The 18,572-nt window shown below is 42.0% G+C and overlaps 1 protein-coding gene across 1 annotated transcript in view; it reads left to right on the plus strand.

Annotated features, from left to right (window-relative positions):
- The first annotated feature begins 12 nt into the window (after nucleotides 1–12).
- Nucleotides 13–18,572, plus strand: part of st13 (ST13 Hsp70 interacting protein) — a 34,957-nt gene continuing 16,397 nt past the window's right edge. The window contains exons 1-7 of the mRNA XM_052042823.1: nucleotides 13–418; nucleotides 10,180–10,237; nucleotides 12,544–12,619; nucleotides 13,274–13,344; nucleotides 14,173–14,239; nucleotides 16,210–16,294; nucleotides 17,929–18,039. Coding sequence (XP_051898783.1) covers nucleotides 309–418; nucleotides 10,180–10,237; nucleotides 12,544–12,619; nucleotides 13,274–13,344; nucleotides 14,173–14,239; nucleotides 16,210–16,294; nucleotides 17,929–18,039 — 578 coding nt within the window. The 5' untranslated portion in view covers nucleotides 13–308. The remainder of the gene's footprint in view (nucleotides 419–10,179; nucleotides 10,238–12,543; nucleotides 12,620–13,273; nucleotides 13,345–14,172; nucleotides 14,240–16,209; nucleotides 16,295–17,928; nucleotides 18,040–18,572) is intronic.

The following is an 18,572-nucleotide window of genomic DNA, read 5'->3' on the forward strand; positions in this document are numbered from 1 at the left end:
ACAAGGTCAGCTGCCGCGAGCCAGCGGGCGGGCGCCCGCGCCCCTGCCAATCATAAAAAGCCGTTAAAAATTACTCGGCGGCGCGGATGGCCGGCAGGGGTTTACCGTACGTTTTATTATGCTGCCGGTAAAAATAGGCGGTGAATATAGAAGTGCGGTTTTGTTCACTTTAAAGGAGGTGGACCTTCGACGTGGAAACTGGCAGGAGGTGGGAAAGCAAGTTCCAGAAGGTTCTGCGAGAGAGCGCGCGGGCTGCTGTGTCATTGGCGCGCGCGGGCAGGTGAAGGGAAGGCGGCGAACGGTCGTCCATGGACCCGCAGAAACTCCGCGATCTCAGCGCCTTTGTGCAGCTCTGCAAAGGCAGCCCGAGCGTGCTGCACATGGGCGAGCTGCGCTTCTTCAAGGAGTGGCTGGAGAGGTGCGCGGGGGTGGGGGGAGAGGAGAGGAGGGGGGGAGGTGGGAGGGGGTTGGGTGGGGGAGAGGAGAGGAGGTGGGAGGGGGTTGGGTGGGGGAGAGGAGAGGAGGGGGAGGTGGGAGGGGGTTGGGTGGGGGAGAGGAGAGGAGGGGGAGGTGGGAGGGGGTTGGGTAGAGGAGAGAAGGGGGGGAGGTGGGAGGGGGTTAGGTGGGGGAGAGGAGAGGAGGGGGGGAGGTGGGAGGGGGTTGGGTGGGGGAGAGAGGAGGGGGGAGGTGGGAGGGGGTTGGGTGGGGGAGAGGAGAGGAGGGGGGAGGTGGGAGGGGGTTGGGTGGGGGAGAGGAGAGGAGGGGGGGAGGTGGGAGGGGGTTGGGTGGGGGAGAGGAGAGGAGGGGGGAGGGGGGAGGGGGTTGGGTGGGGGAGAGGAGAGGAGGGGGGAGGTGGGAGGGGGTTGGGTGGGGGAGAGGAGAGGAGGGGGGAGGTGGGAGGGGGTTGGGTGGGGGGAGAGGAGAGGAGGGGGGAGGTGGGAGGGGGTTGGGTGGGGGAGAGGAGAGGAGGGGGGAGGTGGGAGGGGGTTGGGTAGAGGAGAGGAGGGGGAGGTGGGAGGGGGTTGGGTGGGGGAGAGGAGAGGAGGGGGGAGGTGGGAGGGGGTTGGGTGGGGGAGAGGAGAGGAGGGGGGAGGTGGGAGGGGGTTGGGTGGGGGAGAGGAGAGGAGGGGGGAGGTGGGAGGGGGTTGGGTGGGGGAGAGGAGAGGAGGGGGGAGGTGGGAGGGGGTTGGGTGGGGGAGAGGAGAGGAGGGGGGAGGTGGGAGGGGGTTGGGTGGGGGAGAGGAGAGGAGGGGGGAGGTGGGAGGGGGTTGGGTGGGGGAGAGGAGAGGAGGGGGGAGGTGGGAGGGGGTTGGGTGGGGGAGAGGAGAGGAGGGGGGAGGTGGGAGGGGGTTGGGTGGGGGAGAGGAGAGGGGGGGAGGTGGGAGGGGGTTGGGTGGGGGAGAGGAGGGGGAGGTGGGAGAGGGTTGGGTGGGGGGAGGGGAGGGGGTTGGGTGGGGGGAATATGTAGAGGGGGTGAGGGGGATGGGGAATACGTGAGGGGATGGGGGAATGTGGTGGGCTGGAGGACGGAGGAGGGTTATGGGTGAGGGGGAATGTGTGTGGAGGTAAATGAGGCGTGGGGGGAGGGTCCATTGCGGTGAGGGAGGAGGATCCGGGGGTGGGGGGAGGGTCTGGTAGGGTGGTGGGAGGGAGGGGAGAAGATGGGTTGGAGGGGGGGGGTGGTGGAGAATGCAGGTGCCAGAGTTCAGGATTCCATGATGTTTTTTGATCATGAGAATAAGAAGCAGGAGTTGGCTTTTCAGCCCTTCGTACTATTTGGTTGGATCATGGCTGGTAATTTATCTCATCACTTTCTTTTGGATTTTTTTAATATCCAAATACCTATTGTCTTGAATAGGTTGAGCCCCCAACAGCCGTTTTGGGTAGGTAGAGAATTCCAAAGATTCATTACTTTCTGGGTGAAGAAATTTCTTTTTGTCCTAGATGGTTAATTCCCCATTTTGAGACTGACCGTTCATTACACCCCAGCCAGGGAAGACATCATTTCTGCATCTAATCTGTCAAACCCGTTGGTTTCAATGATATCACCTATCTTCTAAACCCAAGCTAGCGTAGACCCAGTCTGCTTTATCTCTTTGTACATCAAGCTAGGAAACCATCTGGTGAACCTTCACTGTAGTCCCTCTATTGTAAGTATATCCTTTTATAGGGAGACCCGATCTGTACCAAACATTACAGATGACACCTCATTCATTCTATACCTTTTAGTTCTCCACAGTTTCCAGGGGGTTTCCTCGAAGAGACGGAAAATATGTGTTTAATTTCTCTGCCATTTCCTTCTCCCTGGTATTATTTCCTTGTCCCTACCCTGAGTAAAAGACTTTCTATCTATCTTATCTATGCTCATAAATTATAAACTTTTATAAGGTTACTCCTCCGCCTCCTACGTTCCAGTGAGAATAAACCCAGCCTGTCTAATCTCTCATAACCACAGCCTTCCATCCTACCTGTGGTGACCGTAACTGGGCACAATACTCCAAGTGTGGTCTAACCAATGTTTTGTGCAGCTGCAACATGACATCCCAACTCCTATAATCAATGCCTTGGCCCATGAAGGCAAGCATACCAAATGCCTTCTTCACTATCCTATCCACCTGTGTTGCCACTTTCGGGGAGCTGTGAACTTACACCCCAAGGTCTCTTTGTATGTCAATGCTCCTGAGGTCCCTGCTGTTTTCTGTGTTCTACCAGAATTTGACACCTCAAAATGTATTACCTTGCACTTGTTTGGATTAAATTCTATGTGCCACTTGTCCTGCTGTATCCTTGGACAACCTTCTTTGTTTAATCCACAACTCCACCAATTTTCATTTCATCTGCAAACTTGCTAATCGTATCATATACATTCTCATCCAAGTCACTTTTATAGATACTGTATGTTATATATATTGCAAACAACAAAGATCCCAGCATCAACCCCTGCAGTACACTACTTGTTACAGACTTACAGCCAGAAAAACATTCATTCACCACTACTCTTTGCCTCCTATCACCATGCCAATTTTGGATCCAGTTTGCCAACATGCCCTCAGACCCCTTATGCCTTAACTTTCTAGATTAGTCTACCACTTGGGACCTTGTCAAAAGCCTTACTAAAGTCCACCTTCAGCAATTTTTTAAGTTACTTCCTCAAAAAAAACTTAATCAGAGTTGAGACATGATTTCCCCTGCACAAAGCTGTGCTGACTCCCCCTAATCAATCCTTACCCTTGAAATAGTTAAAAGTTTCAAGTGATCTTTCATCAGGGTTCTATGAAGTTTTACAAAAGAATGGCCAGTATTGCACTGTATGAACTGACTGATTTGCATCTGTGATCTGAACCACAAAGGAACTGGTTATACAAGTTTAGACATTGACAGGTGTATTAAAGCTTAGTACTGACCTCGTATTTTCATTAGGCCTTCTTGTCATTTGTTTGGTTTTAGACCATGGAATCGGTATTTATACAAGCAAACAAAACTGCTGGAGAGGAAAACACTAGCTGGTGCATCATGTTGCAGACACTCTGGGGGATTCTGTGCTGTGGGCCTTGTGGTCATTCAAATCTGTCTCACCACTCAGTGAGAAAATGATGTGTGATCTAACTCAGTCGGTTGCTTCAGATCCCTTTTTATCTAACCATGCTGGATCTAAAATTAACAATTAATTTAACATCGATGGTTGCTTGCAGAGCAGGTCAAATCTTTAGAGTGGTTTCTGCCTGCCCTTTCTTTTTGTACCCTGTACCGCCCACCCCCAAAACCCTAGATGCACTAAATGATAAATACCAAATCAGATCTGTTTAATAGCATGAAGATTTTCATCAAATCATTCTTTAATTTTCTATATTCCAGAGAATCGTGTCTGCTTGTAAGTTACCCCTTGATTTCAAAATGTGTGCTCCCTCCACACTGGCCTAAGTGTGCTCTAACCAGGGCTTTGTATAGTTGTAACATGTTCTAGCCCATGTATCCTAATCTTCTAGATAAGAACGTCAATGTTTCATTAGTCTTTGATTCTCTATTCTTCCATGACATTTTGGCATACAATCTTTCCCCAAGCTTTGAACCTTCACTGATTCTAGTCTTTAATACGGAAAGACTTTCTAAGTTGTAATCTACAGGATGAATGATCTGATGATTAATTCTATTAATTTGCCAGAATTTTGCCTCTTTTGATTATTTTATTAATATCTTTTTGCAGTTTAAAACTTTCCTCTACACTGCAACTGTCTTCTGTCATCAATAAACTTGGATTTGTGTATTTAACATTAGACTGGCCTATGTGCACAAGACCGTATCTTAATAGATTGAACTACCTACCCCTTTGACCAAGTTTTTGATCAGCAATGTTTGAGAATTAGACTGTAATCATTGCTGTGAAGCAGCTTGGAACAGCTTGCTGCATTAAAGAAGCCATATAAATGCAAATAGTTCATACCTGTCATCATTTGGGTTTTTCAACGGTCCAGTATATCCTTTGCTCCTGCAATCCAACATAGCTTTTGAAGATTTGTGGGGGGTGGGAGAAGCAAAAAGCCATTGGGACTCCTTCACCCTTCTCCTGCATTTAATAAATTCATGGCCCACCTGTTACCTCGTCCATTTTGCTCCCCAGTCTCTAAATCCTTTGATTCCCTAGGTGTCAAAATCTACCAAACTCATCCTTCAATATACTCAATGACTGAATGAGTATGGTCATTTCAGATAGAGAATTTCCAAGATCTTCAACCTTGGGTGTAAAGACATTTTTCCTTCTCAGTTTTATGGCTGATCCTAAGACCTTCCCTTATTGCTGGACTCCAACCAAGGAAAATATTTTCCTGATGTCATACTCTCTCTCCTGTTGGTACCATTCGGCATCCTGTATGTTTCTCACTTCTGCTTTCAACATTGCTGCCTATATTATCCACTCTCCTCTCTTCCATTAACTTTTTAGCTGAATAATAGAAATTTAGGTTATCTGTTTTTGGTCTTTTAAGATTTTTAAGACATTTTGTCCTTTTATTTGTGTAGGCTAGCTGAGTAAATTTAAAATGTGAGTATTTATTATTTCTATTAAATTTGCCACTTTACTAAAGTTATCAGAAGTGAAATGACTGGCTAGATAATGAAGCCAATTCAAGGTTTTCAGCCTAATGGATCTGACGCAGTGTCCTGCTGGTGTAAATTATAAGTCTGTGTCTGTGATCACCCATGTTAGATGGGCTGTCAGTATTGGGTAAAGATTGGTTAATTATTTTTTTGGAAAGAAAGGCTATGTTATGTGTAGCACATCAGTTTCCAGCATAATGGGTATGGGGTCAATTTTTTTTTTTAATGGCTGCCTTTATTAACTGAATTGTATTTAGTGTAGATTACTGGAGGAAGAGAGTCTGTTCTGAAGCAAATCTTCGGTAATATATCTTCAGTGGAGGGAAAAGTATTTGCTCCAAGTTCTAGAAGTTGCTGTAAGAACAACAACATGTATTGCCAAATTAATTCATTGCATTGAAATTCTTATTGGTCTTTGAAAACGAGGGTGACATTTCAAACCATTCACATCTTTGATAACTGGGTACAGAATGGAACCATTGCAGCAGTAGTTTTACAATGAAAGATTGAGTGAAAACCACTTGCTGTATCAGTGGCATTTCTTGTGCTGTTGGCATAGTGCATAAATGGATGGTTGTGTGCCTGTTGTCCTAAAACCGGTTGATTTGGTTTGGCCTACATGCTGTTCTGGGCAGAGTAAACTGGATCTTTGTCTTCTGATCTGTAAGTCTAGTTTCTTGTTTACTTTGGCCTTTTTCTCTATTCCTTGAAATTTTGTTCTGATTGAGCCGTCCATTGGTAGTAGTTAGAACGTAGAACAGTACAGCACAGGTACAGGATCTTTTGGCCCGATGTCTATGCCAAGTATGTTGCCAAATTAAACTGATGCCTTCTGCTTGTACATGGTCTATATCCCTCTTAAAGAGTGTTAAATACATACGAACATTTGAATTAGGAGAAAGATGGGCTGCCACACCATTCAATATGGTCATGGCTGATCTAATTATAACTTCAATTCTGCATTCATTCCTGTTCTACTTCTGGTAACCTTTCGCCCTCTTGCTCATCAAATATCCATCATCTTTGCCTTAAAAAAAAATTAATGACTCGTGACTCCCTGAGATTTCTTTTTAGAAAAGCTTCATTGTTGTCTTAAATGGGTGGCAATTTATTTTTAAACAGTGATTCCTTGTTCTAGATTCTCCTACAAGTTGAAACAAACTGTCCACATCTAAAACTGCAAAATTACTCAGCATCTTGCCTGTTTCAGTCAGGTCCCATCCCAAACTCTAGTGGATACAAGCCTATCCTGCCCATCATGTTCATATGATGCTGGCTCCTGTTGACAATGGTCAAGTCAGTAAAGATTCCCCTCTCCTAATGTGCACCTAGTGAAGAATAATTGCAAACAATCAGCTGTGGATGATTTTTCTTTTGCCCCAAGTCATAGTGCCGTGATCAACTTCCTCTGCTGTTACTTAAGCTAATTCATTACTGAGTACATATCAAATGTAATATTTCTGTACTCTGGTCTTTACATTTCAAAGCCAGTAGAATCACATTGTTCATGCTTTTACACCACTAAATTAAAGTGTCTGTTTTATGAGTTAGAAGGATCAATTATAGTAGTTTTTTGATGTGTAATCTGGCTGCTCTGAATTTAACTGCAAGATGTTATTCGATCTGGGTTGTGGATAGTAGGGAAAAAAATCTGTTGCATCTGCAGCTTCGCTGTCATACCATCGTAATGTGTATTCTAATATACTGGTTGGATGTCCAGAAATATCACCAATCATTAGGTGCTGTTAGTCTTAAGCATATCATCCATCAATAGCTGTTGCCTGGCAGACTTGTAGTTAATGAGTAATTTTGTCAAAATGCTCTTTTTTTGGAGGGGAAAAGATGACAAAAATAAAAAAGGTTAGAATTAGTATAGGTGAAAGATTTTTAACCCAAAGGTTTGAGAGACTGGAATGTACAACCAGTGGTTGACAAAGACTTGTTAAAGAATGTTTGACAGGAGGATTAAGAAAAGGGAATTGGGTAAGATTTCTCTGGTTAAGGCAGCTGCTTGATTTATAGAGGACAGGGAGAAAAACTAGTTGAGGCAAATTGCCAGGTCTGTCTTGTAGATTTGACAAAATTCTGAATGAACGCTATTTTTAACAAATTTGTGTGCATATTTCAACATATGATGCATAGTGTATTTCCTGACCCCAATGCTGGAGGTTAGGGTATATTTTACTGTTCTAATTCAGTAATTGAATTTAGTTTGCGTGTCTTTTATCTTTTATGCGAGTCATAGAGCAATACAGTATGGAAACAGGCCCTTTGGCCCGACGAGTCCATGCCAACCATGGTGCCCACCCATCTAGTCCCAATTTCCTGCGTTTGGCCCATATCCCTCTCATCCTTGCCCCTGCATGTACCAATCTAAGTGCTTCTTAAATGATACTATTGTACCTGCTTCAACCACTTCCTCTAGCAACTTGTTCCTTATACTCACCACCCTCTGCGTGGAAAAAGTTACCTCTCAAGTCCCTTTTAAATCTTTCGCCTCTCACCCTAAATCTATGCCTGCTAGTTTGGACTCCCCTACCCTGGGGAAAAGACTGCTACCATCCACCTTATCTATGGCCCTCATGATTTTATAAACCTCTATAAGACCACCCCTCATTCTCCTACACTCCAAGGAATAAAGACCTAGCCTGGCCAATTTCTCCCTGTAACTCAGGCCCTCTAGTCCTGGCAACATCCTCGTAAATCTTTTCCATATTCTTTCCAGTTTAACCACGTCATTCCTACAACAGGGTGACCAAAACTCTACACAATACTCTGTGCAGCCTCACCAACAACTTGTACAACTGCAACATAATGTCCCAACTCCTATACTTAGTACCCTGACTGATGAAGGCTAGCATGCTTAAATGCCTTTCACAAGCCTGTCTACCTGTGACTCTGCTTTCAACAAACTATTCCATTCTCTGTTCCATTACGTTCTCTGGTCCCCTACCATTCACAGTACAAGGCCTACACTGGTTTAGTATAAGTCCTATGATTGTCCCTTTCTAGTGTTGCTGATGTTTACTAACTTGACTATGATAAACATTCACATAAATTCACATAAAGGGCAGAATTGTCCTTTCAACAGGTCTATCTTTACTTGTTGATTAGATCATGGTTGGTCAGTCGCCTTGCTCTTCACTCCCCCACTTTCTTTGGCGATTCTGTCAGAAGAGCTGCCTTTTGGAAGAAAAGTTACACCAAAGCCTCATGTTGCCTCAGGTAGGCAAAATATCCCACGGCACAATTTGGAAGAGCAACTAGAGGTCAACATTTCTCATTTCAATGACAGTGCTGGAAACAGATTATCTGGTCACTAACATATCGCTGTTTATGTGATCTAGTTGTGTTTCTTGCCTTACAATTGTAACTTAAAAGGTGGCACCAGGGCATGAAGGTTAGCACTGCTGTTTCATGATTCCATGAACCCAGGTTTCATTATTACCTTGTTCTGTCTGTGGATTTTGCACCATCTGTGACTGAGTAGATTTCTTCCAGATGCTTCAATTCCCTTGCACATTCCAAGGACATGTTGGTAGGTTAACTGCCTACTGCAAGTTATCCTTTAGCACAGATAAGTGGAAAAAGAATAAAAGGGGGGTTGATTGAGAGAATGTTCAAAGGCTACAGAAAAATAAGATGAGATTGCTCTGCTGGGAGCTAGCATGGATCTGATGGTTCCAATGGTGGTCTCCAGTATTGTAATGAGTAAATATATAGAAAAGTTCTTTTAGTATTTTTGGTCAAGTATTTTTGAAGTGTATTGTCATGAAAGATGCTGTTTAAATACAAATCTTATTTCTTGATTTCTTTTGTTATTCCCATTGTCCCTCCCAAAAGGATGCATCTTATTCCAATCTGTTCTTCTGCCTTGCAGCCAATACCTCCACTCTTCCCATGCTGGTCAGTGGTCTTCTACTCTGATAATATTGACCCTACCCTGAACAGATGATGGATTAAAATGTGATTAGTAGAATCACTTGTGCAGGGACTTCTGTAGGAGCCATATAACATGCAGGACTTTTTATGTTATGTATCTTTCCTGACCATTTCTTTCTTCAGAATAAAAGGGCTGGTAGATACTGCCGTTCTCTTTCTGACAGCCTATTTTAATAGAACATGATCAGGTTGTGATATAAACTCTGCCATTGTGAATTTAACTGCTTTTGCAAATAAAAATGTTAATCTTGATTTTTGTAGAAGCTGGTACATGAAATGGCTTGAATACTAAAACTGATAGAAACTGAACAAAAGTGAGAAGTGCAATGAAAAAACTAGAGACAGTGCTGTATCTGTGCAGAGTTGGTCAATTTCTGCTGGGGTGATGTTAGGTAGACTACAATTGATCTTGTGTCCCTGGCTAGACAGGAGAAAAATCAAGAGGTTTGTAAAGTAAAATTGATCTTAACTTGTTGTAATTTGAGCTGAAACATAGTTACTGCAGTGGGATGATAATAGATGAACCTTGGATCTTTCTCAGCCTGGTTTTCAAATCCTGTAATTTTCCCCTTTAGCCTGTTTAAAAACTTTGAGATCCCTCCATTCCAGTTCAATGATGGCTTTTATTTAAGATCATCTTTTCTCATAGTAAAGCATCCCAAGGCATTTTTCATACATCTCCAATTTCCTTCACACCCATTACCTCTGTCTTCAGCCAATTAAGTACTGAATTACCTCCTGACCTCTGACCAAACTATACCAGGGGCCTCAAATTATTTTATCTGTTGAAGCATCTTTGGATAGTTACATTAAAGATGGCAAATTGTCAGAACAAATTGTTGCAAACATTTATTTTAAGAAGCATTATTTGCTAAGATAATAAAATGGAACAATCCTATTTAACTGAGCTAATTCTAGCTGACTTTACTGGGCTATTCATTTGCCTTTGAAATGCATTTCTGTGTGTGTGTGTGTGTGTGGGGTGGAAGGAGGGGAACAGGCATCATAAACTGGTGTTTGTATTCTCCTAAAGCCTTGGGGTACATAGAGGATTTTTAGACCAACATGGTTATCAATGCAGCACTCATTTTGCCTGTTATCTTAGATGTTTTTAAAATTACATTTTTTGCATCTTCTTTGCAGTATGGGAGCGACCATTCCCCCACCAGCAGAACACCCAGAATTCCCAGAGTCACCGAAGGTACCTGATATTTTAGTCAGTGTCTATTGAACTGAATCAAGGTGTCTCTTAACCTATTTTCAGGTTATTCCTCAAAATAGGACAGCTTGTTTTGTATTTTTTAACATTTCCTGGGAGGTTTTGTATCATCTTGTGTACATCTATCATGGGGCTAAACTATGATGGTTCAAATAGCTGTTTTTATACATTGACTTGCATTCCTGTATAATCTGTGGTTTGTGTACAAGTAGTTGTTGGTTCTCCAAGTAAGTTTTCCCCAAATCCATGCTTTGTAGAAAAAGGTGGGATTTTTAGGGGACAGCAGGATAATCCATGGTTTTCATTGAATCAAACAGCACAGAAAAAAGAAATAAAGGACTGCAGATGCTGGAATCCAGATGAAAAACACAATGATGCTGGAGGAACTCAGCAGGCCTGAAGAAGGGTCCTGACCCGAAACGTTGACTGCCTGCTTTTCTCCACAGATGCTGCCTGGTCTGCTGAGTTCCTCTAGCATCAGAGTTTTTAGCACAGAAAAAAAGCTCTTCAACCAGTTGCCTTTGGTCCTTTGAAGGACAATCCAATTGAACACTTCCTTTTCAATAGTTCTGCATTTTTTTCCTTTACAAATGTGTATATAGATCCCTATTGGACATTATTATTGAATCCATTTCCGTCATCCTAGATGTAGTGCATTCCATTTCTTCATAACTCATTCCGTTTCTCCCCACAAAATTTTGCTAATTTACTTAAGCCTCTTATGCCTTTGTCCAAAGTTCCTGTCCACCAAACCCTTGATAGATTTGAGCAATTCTGTCTTCCCTTCTCAAGAAAAATCTCAGCATCTCTGTTCATGCCATGGTCCCTCATCCCAGGTACCATTGTGCTAAATCCTACGGTGCAGGCTCTCCAAGACCTTGAAATGCTTCCTGTAGCGTGGTTCCCAGAATGGATCCAGACAAGATGATCTGACTGAGGCCTAATCAATAAGTTTATAAAGGTTTGTCATAACTTATTGTTTTCCCAGCTTCAACAACAGAGTATGTCTGAAGTGATATGAGCTAATCGCTTCCAGCTGTAATTATGGCTCCTCACTCCTCCAAACTAGAGAAAGTAAATTGGCTTGTATTTAGACCCCTCCTTTGTCAACATCTAACAGTCTCTGCTAGAAATTGTGCTTATGTGGGAAGAGGATTAGTTAGCTAGGTCATGTATCCTGATGCTTATTATTAACATGCATTTGAAATCTGGCCACAGTGTGTGACACAGGAGGATAGGGTTTCATGTAGGAATGTGCTGTGGTGTAGGTCATTATGGTAATAAAAGTATTGCCAGCTGAGAAGAAACTGCAAGATTCACCTGATGTGTGATGTATGAATAAAAGTTACTAATTAAATTACCAGGGAAGTGATAATAGCCTAGTTGTCTTGAAATAGTAAAACCATCATGGGACTTCACAGTAGCTTTAGCAAAGAAAATTTGTTGCCATAGAAAGAGATTGGGGTAGATGATCAAATGCTTATTCAAAAGAGGATTTAAAGAATATGAAGAAGGGAGGGAAAAGGAGAATAGAAGTAATAGGCTTGGCCACAGAGGAGAGAAAAGTGATCTAAGATTTAAGGGGGTGTTGCCTAACTAATCACCAGTTTAGAGGAGTGGGTGACTAAGATTTGGTGTGTGTTAGGATATGGAGGGTAGGGTTTTGAATAGCTTAAATTTATCAAGGAGACACAAGCTGCTGCAAATGCTGGAATATGGAGTAAAGACAAGCTGCTGGAGGAACTCATTGCATCAGGCAGTATCTGTGGAGAGAAGTGGACAGTCAAGTTGCAGGTCAAGACCCTTCATCTGGACTAAATTTATCAAAGTTGGATGATATGTGGGGGAAAGTTAGAATAGTGGAATCTATGATTAAAAGCACAGGTGAAAGTTTTGGCAGCAGATGAGATGAAAGAGTTGGCACTTTAATGAGTTAAAGGCATATGAGAGAGAGCTCAGAGAAAAGTGAGAGTTTAGCTGGGCAGTGGCGAACCACTAGGCATTGAGCAATAAGGAACATTTAGCTTGGTAGCCTGAAGGACAGCAGAAAAGGAGAGACAGTGACATGCATGGTTATGATCTTAATGATAAAGTTCACAATTTCTCATATGGTGGAGGTGAGGATTAAGAAAGAGGAATCAAGAAGACAGTTTGTGCTATGCTGGACATTAGTATTTGATACTGTGAAAAGTGTCATTTCTCAGTGCCGTAATATGATACTAAAGTTTTCTAGTGGGTATAGATGTTGTTCTGAACAGCACAGAACTAAATAACTTAAATTTCTGCAGAAAACAAATACAGAAGAGAAGGCACCACCACCTTCATCTCCAGAGCCAGCTTCAGAAAGTGAGGAGAGTGAACTTGGTAAGTGCAAAGAATATTCATGGCTGAGATCAATTCAGTAATTTCTAACACTTTTTGACCCCTTCTCTTAGCCCCCCCCCCCCCCCCCCCACCTGTCAAGTGGTAAGAACGTGCAATTATGTAATCAGCTAATTGTAGAGATTTGTAGGAGGCAGCATAGTGACTAAAACCAGTAGAGCTGCTACCTCACAGCTTCAGCAACCCTGGTTCAATCCTGACCTCCATTATCTGTTTGCATGTTCCTGCTGTGACTGTGTGGGTTCCTTCTCTTTTTTTTGTTCCCCCCCCCCCCCCCCCCCCCCACCCCACGGCTTCAGTTTCCATATCCCAAAGACATGTGGGTTGGTAGATTTATTTGGCCATTGTAAATTACGTGTGTAGGTAAGTGGTAGAATTTTGGGGGAGGAATAGGTTGCAGTGACAATTAGTGGAAGAATAGGGTTGTTCAGTGAACTGGCATAGGTGCGCCATGGAATATGGGGATAAATGGTACACGGGCATTTCTATAGCTGGATGTTGATCCCTTGATGAAGCAGTAAAGTCTATCTGTGGCAGGGACCAGTAAATTAAAGTTCCTGAGAGAGATTGCAGCAATGTCCTATGGTGTAGTTTTTTTTAGATATATTTCATTTGGATGTGGTTTGTTCTTCACAGAAATTGACAATGAGGGTGTGATTGAGCCAGACCCTGAAGAACCTCATGAAATGGGAGATGAAACTATTGAGGTGAGCATTTTTTCCCCTCCTTGCCTCTCTATGCTGTGCATTTCTGAGGTTGAAATATCTTTCCTAAAATGGAGCAAGGGAGCAAAATTCTCTTGTGCAAGAGATGTCGGGTGGAGGATAGATGACACTTGCTTTTCTAAAGGAAAAACCTCGATTGTCTTTTAACCCATTCATATCTAAACAATTACTGATATCTCAAAGTTTGGCTTCATACCAAGGTTGAAGAAAATGCAAGGATGGGGAGAGGGATGGGAGTGTTTCTTTATAGAACAAATATGGAGTTGAAGGTCATGAAGTGTTGGAGGCTTGCAATTACGGCTGCACCACTAAATGTACCTCCCTTGTGGAAATAACTTGTTAACCCAGATTTCTTACCATTTCACTAGTGGCTAGCTGGGGCCATGTCTCTAATTTGCCCCTTCAACTGTAAATAATCATAGGGATGGGTGTGGATGGTGGAGTACAAGCAGTGAGTTTTAATTGTTTGGTTAGTTGTCAGTATTTTTACACAACTCCCTCAGTGTGTTCAGACATCCACTGAAATTGAATCCATTGTCAAGTAACTACACCAGGGTATTTTTCTCCACCTCTGTGTTCTTCCTTCAATTCTCTCACTTCATCTTGAGGAAACTTGACTCTGCCTGAGCTATTGTTCCATGGGCACCAGCAGCCTCCCAGTGCCTTGCCAGACTGGTCATTCTTGTTGCAGAGGATACATAACTTTTCGTCTGAGTGATAGTCACAGATCTGCTGTTTGCATGTCAGCAAATTTTGGACTCTCTGTCATTGTATGGTTGATCATTTTCTGACACTGTGCTCTTGCTTTAGGTGACTGAGGAATTAATGGATCAGGCTAATGAGAAGAAAGTAGAAGCCATCAATGCTTTGGGTGAAGGTATGTGTAAAAGGAGGCAAATAGTTATTGATGGACAAGGTTTTTGTTCGGTGAAGTGCAGGACTTGAAAGTGAGAATTGACCCTTATTGCAGGCACTGACATGAACTGTTTGGCACATTTAGTCTGTGCCAGTGTTAAAACACAAATCATCTTCCTAGTCTTGCTTGGTTACATTATGTCAACAAAACTTTTGTATAACTTTCTGCCTCATTTAATTAGCATCTCTATAAGTGCATCTATGCTCTTTGCCTTGACTTCTCACTGTAAGTTTCATGTTTGATCCATCTTCTGGGTGAAGGAGTTTCTCTTCATTTCCTTATTGGATTTCAGAGTGGTTAACTGACTCCTGTAAATTACCCTTTTTGTTTGATCTCGCTTTGATCTCTACTAAGGGAGTTGATAGGCATGTGAGAGAAAATAAGTTGCATGGGTACAGGGAAATAAATTGACGTAGGAAATGGAGTTGATGGGATTATTCCATGGCTGCTGGCATAGACTCAATGAGCTGAATAGCCACCATCTGTGTGGTAATAGATTTTTTTTTAAAAAATGCAGGACTACTGTAAAATGGAAGAGCAGTGCAACTAAATAATTCAATGAGTCATAGATGTGATGGGCTCTTCTGTACAAGATCATGATATTGTGAAGAATTTGAGTCATATGGGCAAATCAGACTAAATTGTGTGAAATTTCATGAATGTCTGGTCTAACATTAAAACATTAATTATATAAATTGTTTCTTTCTGAATCTGTAATATAGTGACTAGTGTATGTGGAGTTTGAGTAGTGTGGTGTACCTGCCAAGTGATATGGGCTGGGTGAAAGAGTGACAATCAAGTTTCCATTAATGATTGTAATAGCTGATCACCTTGGAATAATGAAATGATGTAATCCCTTTCCTCCAAGCCTAATAAGCCTTTTCTAAATCTGTAGTCAACTTGATCCCCACCTGAATACTTTGACTGATTAAACTCCCGAAGTATAAAGTTGCTCTCCAGGTTTATAATCATATCCTATGATCTTATGTTGGTTTTTGTTTCAAGTGGTACCTTTCATAATCATTGTATAATCTCTAAACAAAACCTTGTATGGACTTGAGTTCATTGCAATATTTGAATTAAATCACTGGAACTTCGTACAAAAATAAAATTACATGGATGAGAGTTGGCTGGAGGAATTGGAATAAAGGAAATTAATGGTGCATCTTAAATAGTTACAATGAAATGCTTTATGTGGAATGTCCCAATCCAATATCTTACTTGAAGTCTTCCTTAAAAATGTTACTATCAGATAATTTGATTTATTGTATACTTTTTAATTTGGAATAAGTCTAGTATTTATAATAGCTTTAATATTGCCCAACATTCCAAGGGGCTTTAGCCAATCAAATTTGACACAGTAACATAAAAGTATGGTAGGTGACCAAAAGTTGGGTAAAAGTAGCTTTAATGTTTTGAAGTGAGGAGAGGAGGTGAAGGTTTAGGGAAGGAATTTGAGAAGTTAAGATCTCGTCAGCTGAAGGCATGATGACCAGTTATGGAGTGATTTAAAATTGGGGATATGTAGGAGAGCAAAGCCTTGGCTGGTTGTAGTTGTAGGAGGTTACAGAAATTCCAAGTGAGAAGGCCATGGAAAAATTTGAAACCAAGGAAAGGAATTTGTAAGTTGAAGCAGTGCTGGTTCAGGAGCCAACATGTTAAACATGTAGGTAATACTTTTGAAGTGTTGCCTCTCGCAATTTCAGAAATACTTAAAATTATTTAACTTTAAAATTGCACTAATACTTCACATCCACTGTCGTGCATTGTCTGGTATTTTAATTCTCTAACTTTTTAATTGCTTTATTAGTAAGTGGCTATGTCTATCTACTCAGACAGAAATTGAACCTGCCTGGAAGTTTCCTGCCTCGTTGTGTTCCTAAATCCCACACCAGCCCTAGGTGTCTAAAGTTTTGTTTTCCTCAATACAGGGAATCTTGAAAAGGCAGTCGAATACTTCACAGAGGCCATTAAGTTGAACCCACGCCTGGCCATTCTTTATGCTAAGCGAGCCAGGTAAAGTGTTGATGGAAATGTTCTTAAACGCCAAGGCGTTTAGGTGCAGGTTTTGCTTGTCCCCATGATAACTGATGCTGGCTGCAGTGAAGTTCAATTAGCATCAGAGGTATTGCCTCCCAGTATCCAATTCAAATGAACAAGTCAGAAGCATGGATCACATTGCCTGCCCACTGGGTTTGGGAAATTATAAAAACTAGATCATGTATCAGCTCCCAGTGGCACCTCACAGCTGAATTCAGAACCTATATCTTGAATCTCTCTTCCCCTTAAGGGAAGGGGGATGGGGGGCCTCACGTTCTTGCTCCTCTACCAGGTGTACAGTCATTTTGTGTTATGGGGTAGTTTTTGCAAATGTCGTCCTTGTCTGGGAGAGTTGTGTGAAAGTGGGACATCTGTGTTTATATTTTTTTAAAAAACTTGTCTCTCGCACTTTTGTGTATTTCTAGAGTAAATTGCTGAGAAGTATCATCCTTCCTTGAAGTGCCCCTTTAAACACAGTGGAGAAGGAGCAAGAACTTTTGAGTCCTTTTTTAAAAGGGATGGGTTCATAGACACTTGTCTGGTGTAAGTTTGGAAGCTTTTGGTAATGTCATCCTATTGTCCGTCTGTTGCCAAATGATGGTATTTGCTTGTACACCAATGTCAAAACATTCGATGACTGGGGGTATCTGGCTGAATTATTGGACCTGAACCGGAAAGCATATAGATGTTATGGTTGTAGTCCAGTGTTAGTCATGTACACAAATGCATCTGAAAGGGAAAATTCATTGAAACTTTAAGGGAGGTTGAAGATTCCTTCCAAAGCTCACTAGTTAGTTGAGTATTTACCCCAGAGTGGTTTCCACATCTGTCAAGTAAGCTGTACGTGCAATCTTGCTCAAGATCTTTGCCTCTTGGTGATGAATATTTCTGTGTCATTTGGCAAGTGGATGAAGCTACCTTGACCTACACGTTTGTCAGGCCTGCTGTGAGCCAACTATTTTGAGTAATATAGTCCACAGTAACTTTTCCTTGGAATTTTTACTTTGCCTTTGTATCAGTCCCATAGTTGGAGTTAGAATGGAGCTGATTGTTTTCTGCTGTTGTTCAGGAGATTAATATACACTAAATTAACTTGCATGCTAACCCATTGTAGAGTTCTGGGAGGAACTTCTTTTGATTTTTGTCTGGTTTGTGAATTGTGCCACTGTATCCCTGAATATTTTTTTAATGTTAACTTTTTTTCCTTCTACTCATCTGATAAATATTTTGGACTAGTTCTGACATTGATCACATCTTCACCCAATAGTCTCTCACTCTTTCCAGTAGAGGTCACTAGATAGCAGTCAGGTTTCTGGGATTTGTTTCCTCCTTTCACCCTGTAGCTTGGGGTCTGAGGTCAGTTATTACATCCATGCTGCTCTCTTTGCTGAGATTGACAAACTCAGAAATGGCTAGATATTGAACAAGGTCTTTGATCCAGAAGACTCTCCCTGACATTGGAGAGCTACTAATTATTCCTAGGAAGTAATCCTGGTACTAAGCTTGTTTTCTCTTTCTGATTGAATATTATCAAAGTTCTATTTTAATAGGGTTACACTGTTTTTCTATTTCTAACCACACTGTAAGCCATCCTTTTTTATATTTTACAGTGTGTATGTGAAAATGCAGAAACCCAATGCAGCCATTCGGGACTGTGACAAAGCTATCAGTATCAACCCTGATTCTGCACAGCCTTACAAGTGGAGGGGGAAAGCACACAGGTGAGTGAGTGGTGGGACATTGCTATTATTGCACTGCAGAGGTAGGAAGCATTGTGAGAATGGGATGTGAATCCTGCATTGTATTTTGGAGAATGAAAGATGTGCGAAGCAAAATCCAGAAAGACTGTTTGACGTATTGATATTAAGTAGCACTGCTTGAGTCTATCTGAGTACAGGTAAGTATAATGTGTGTTTCCACAAAGAATTGGTTATAACATGATTTAATGGCTTGGGGAACGCTATTTGCATTACAGGGGCCACATTGGTTATATCACGACTGGGAATACCATTTTAAATCTACTTTGAAGGCAACTTCAGCCTGTTCTACTATAACGTGACTTTCTATAATGTGAATTTTCTTTGGAACATAACTGTCATGTTATAGCAGAACTATCTGTATATACAGAATATGCTGACCATTCAGCCTAACCTGTAAATGCTAGTGTGTATGTTCCACACGAACTGCCTTCCATCCCTTGTTTAGCCCATCGAGCTGAAGCCCCTCTTCACTTATCCCTTGCTGCTATTTGTGA

This window comes from Pristis pectinata, chromosome 33 (genome assembly GCF_009764475.1).
Source record: "Pristis pectinata isolate sPriPec2 chromosome 33, sPriPec2.1.pri, whole genome shotgun sequence".
Classification (NCBI taxonomy): Eukaryota; Metazoa; Chordata; class Chondrichthyes; order Rhinopristiformes; family Pristidae; genus Pristis; species Pristis pectinata.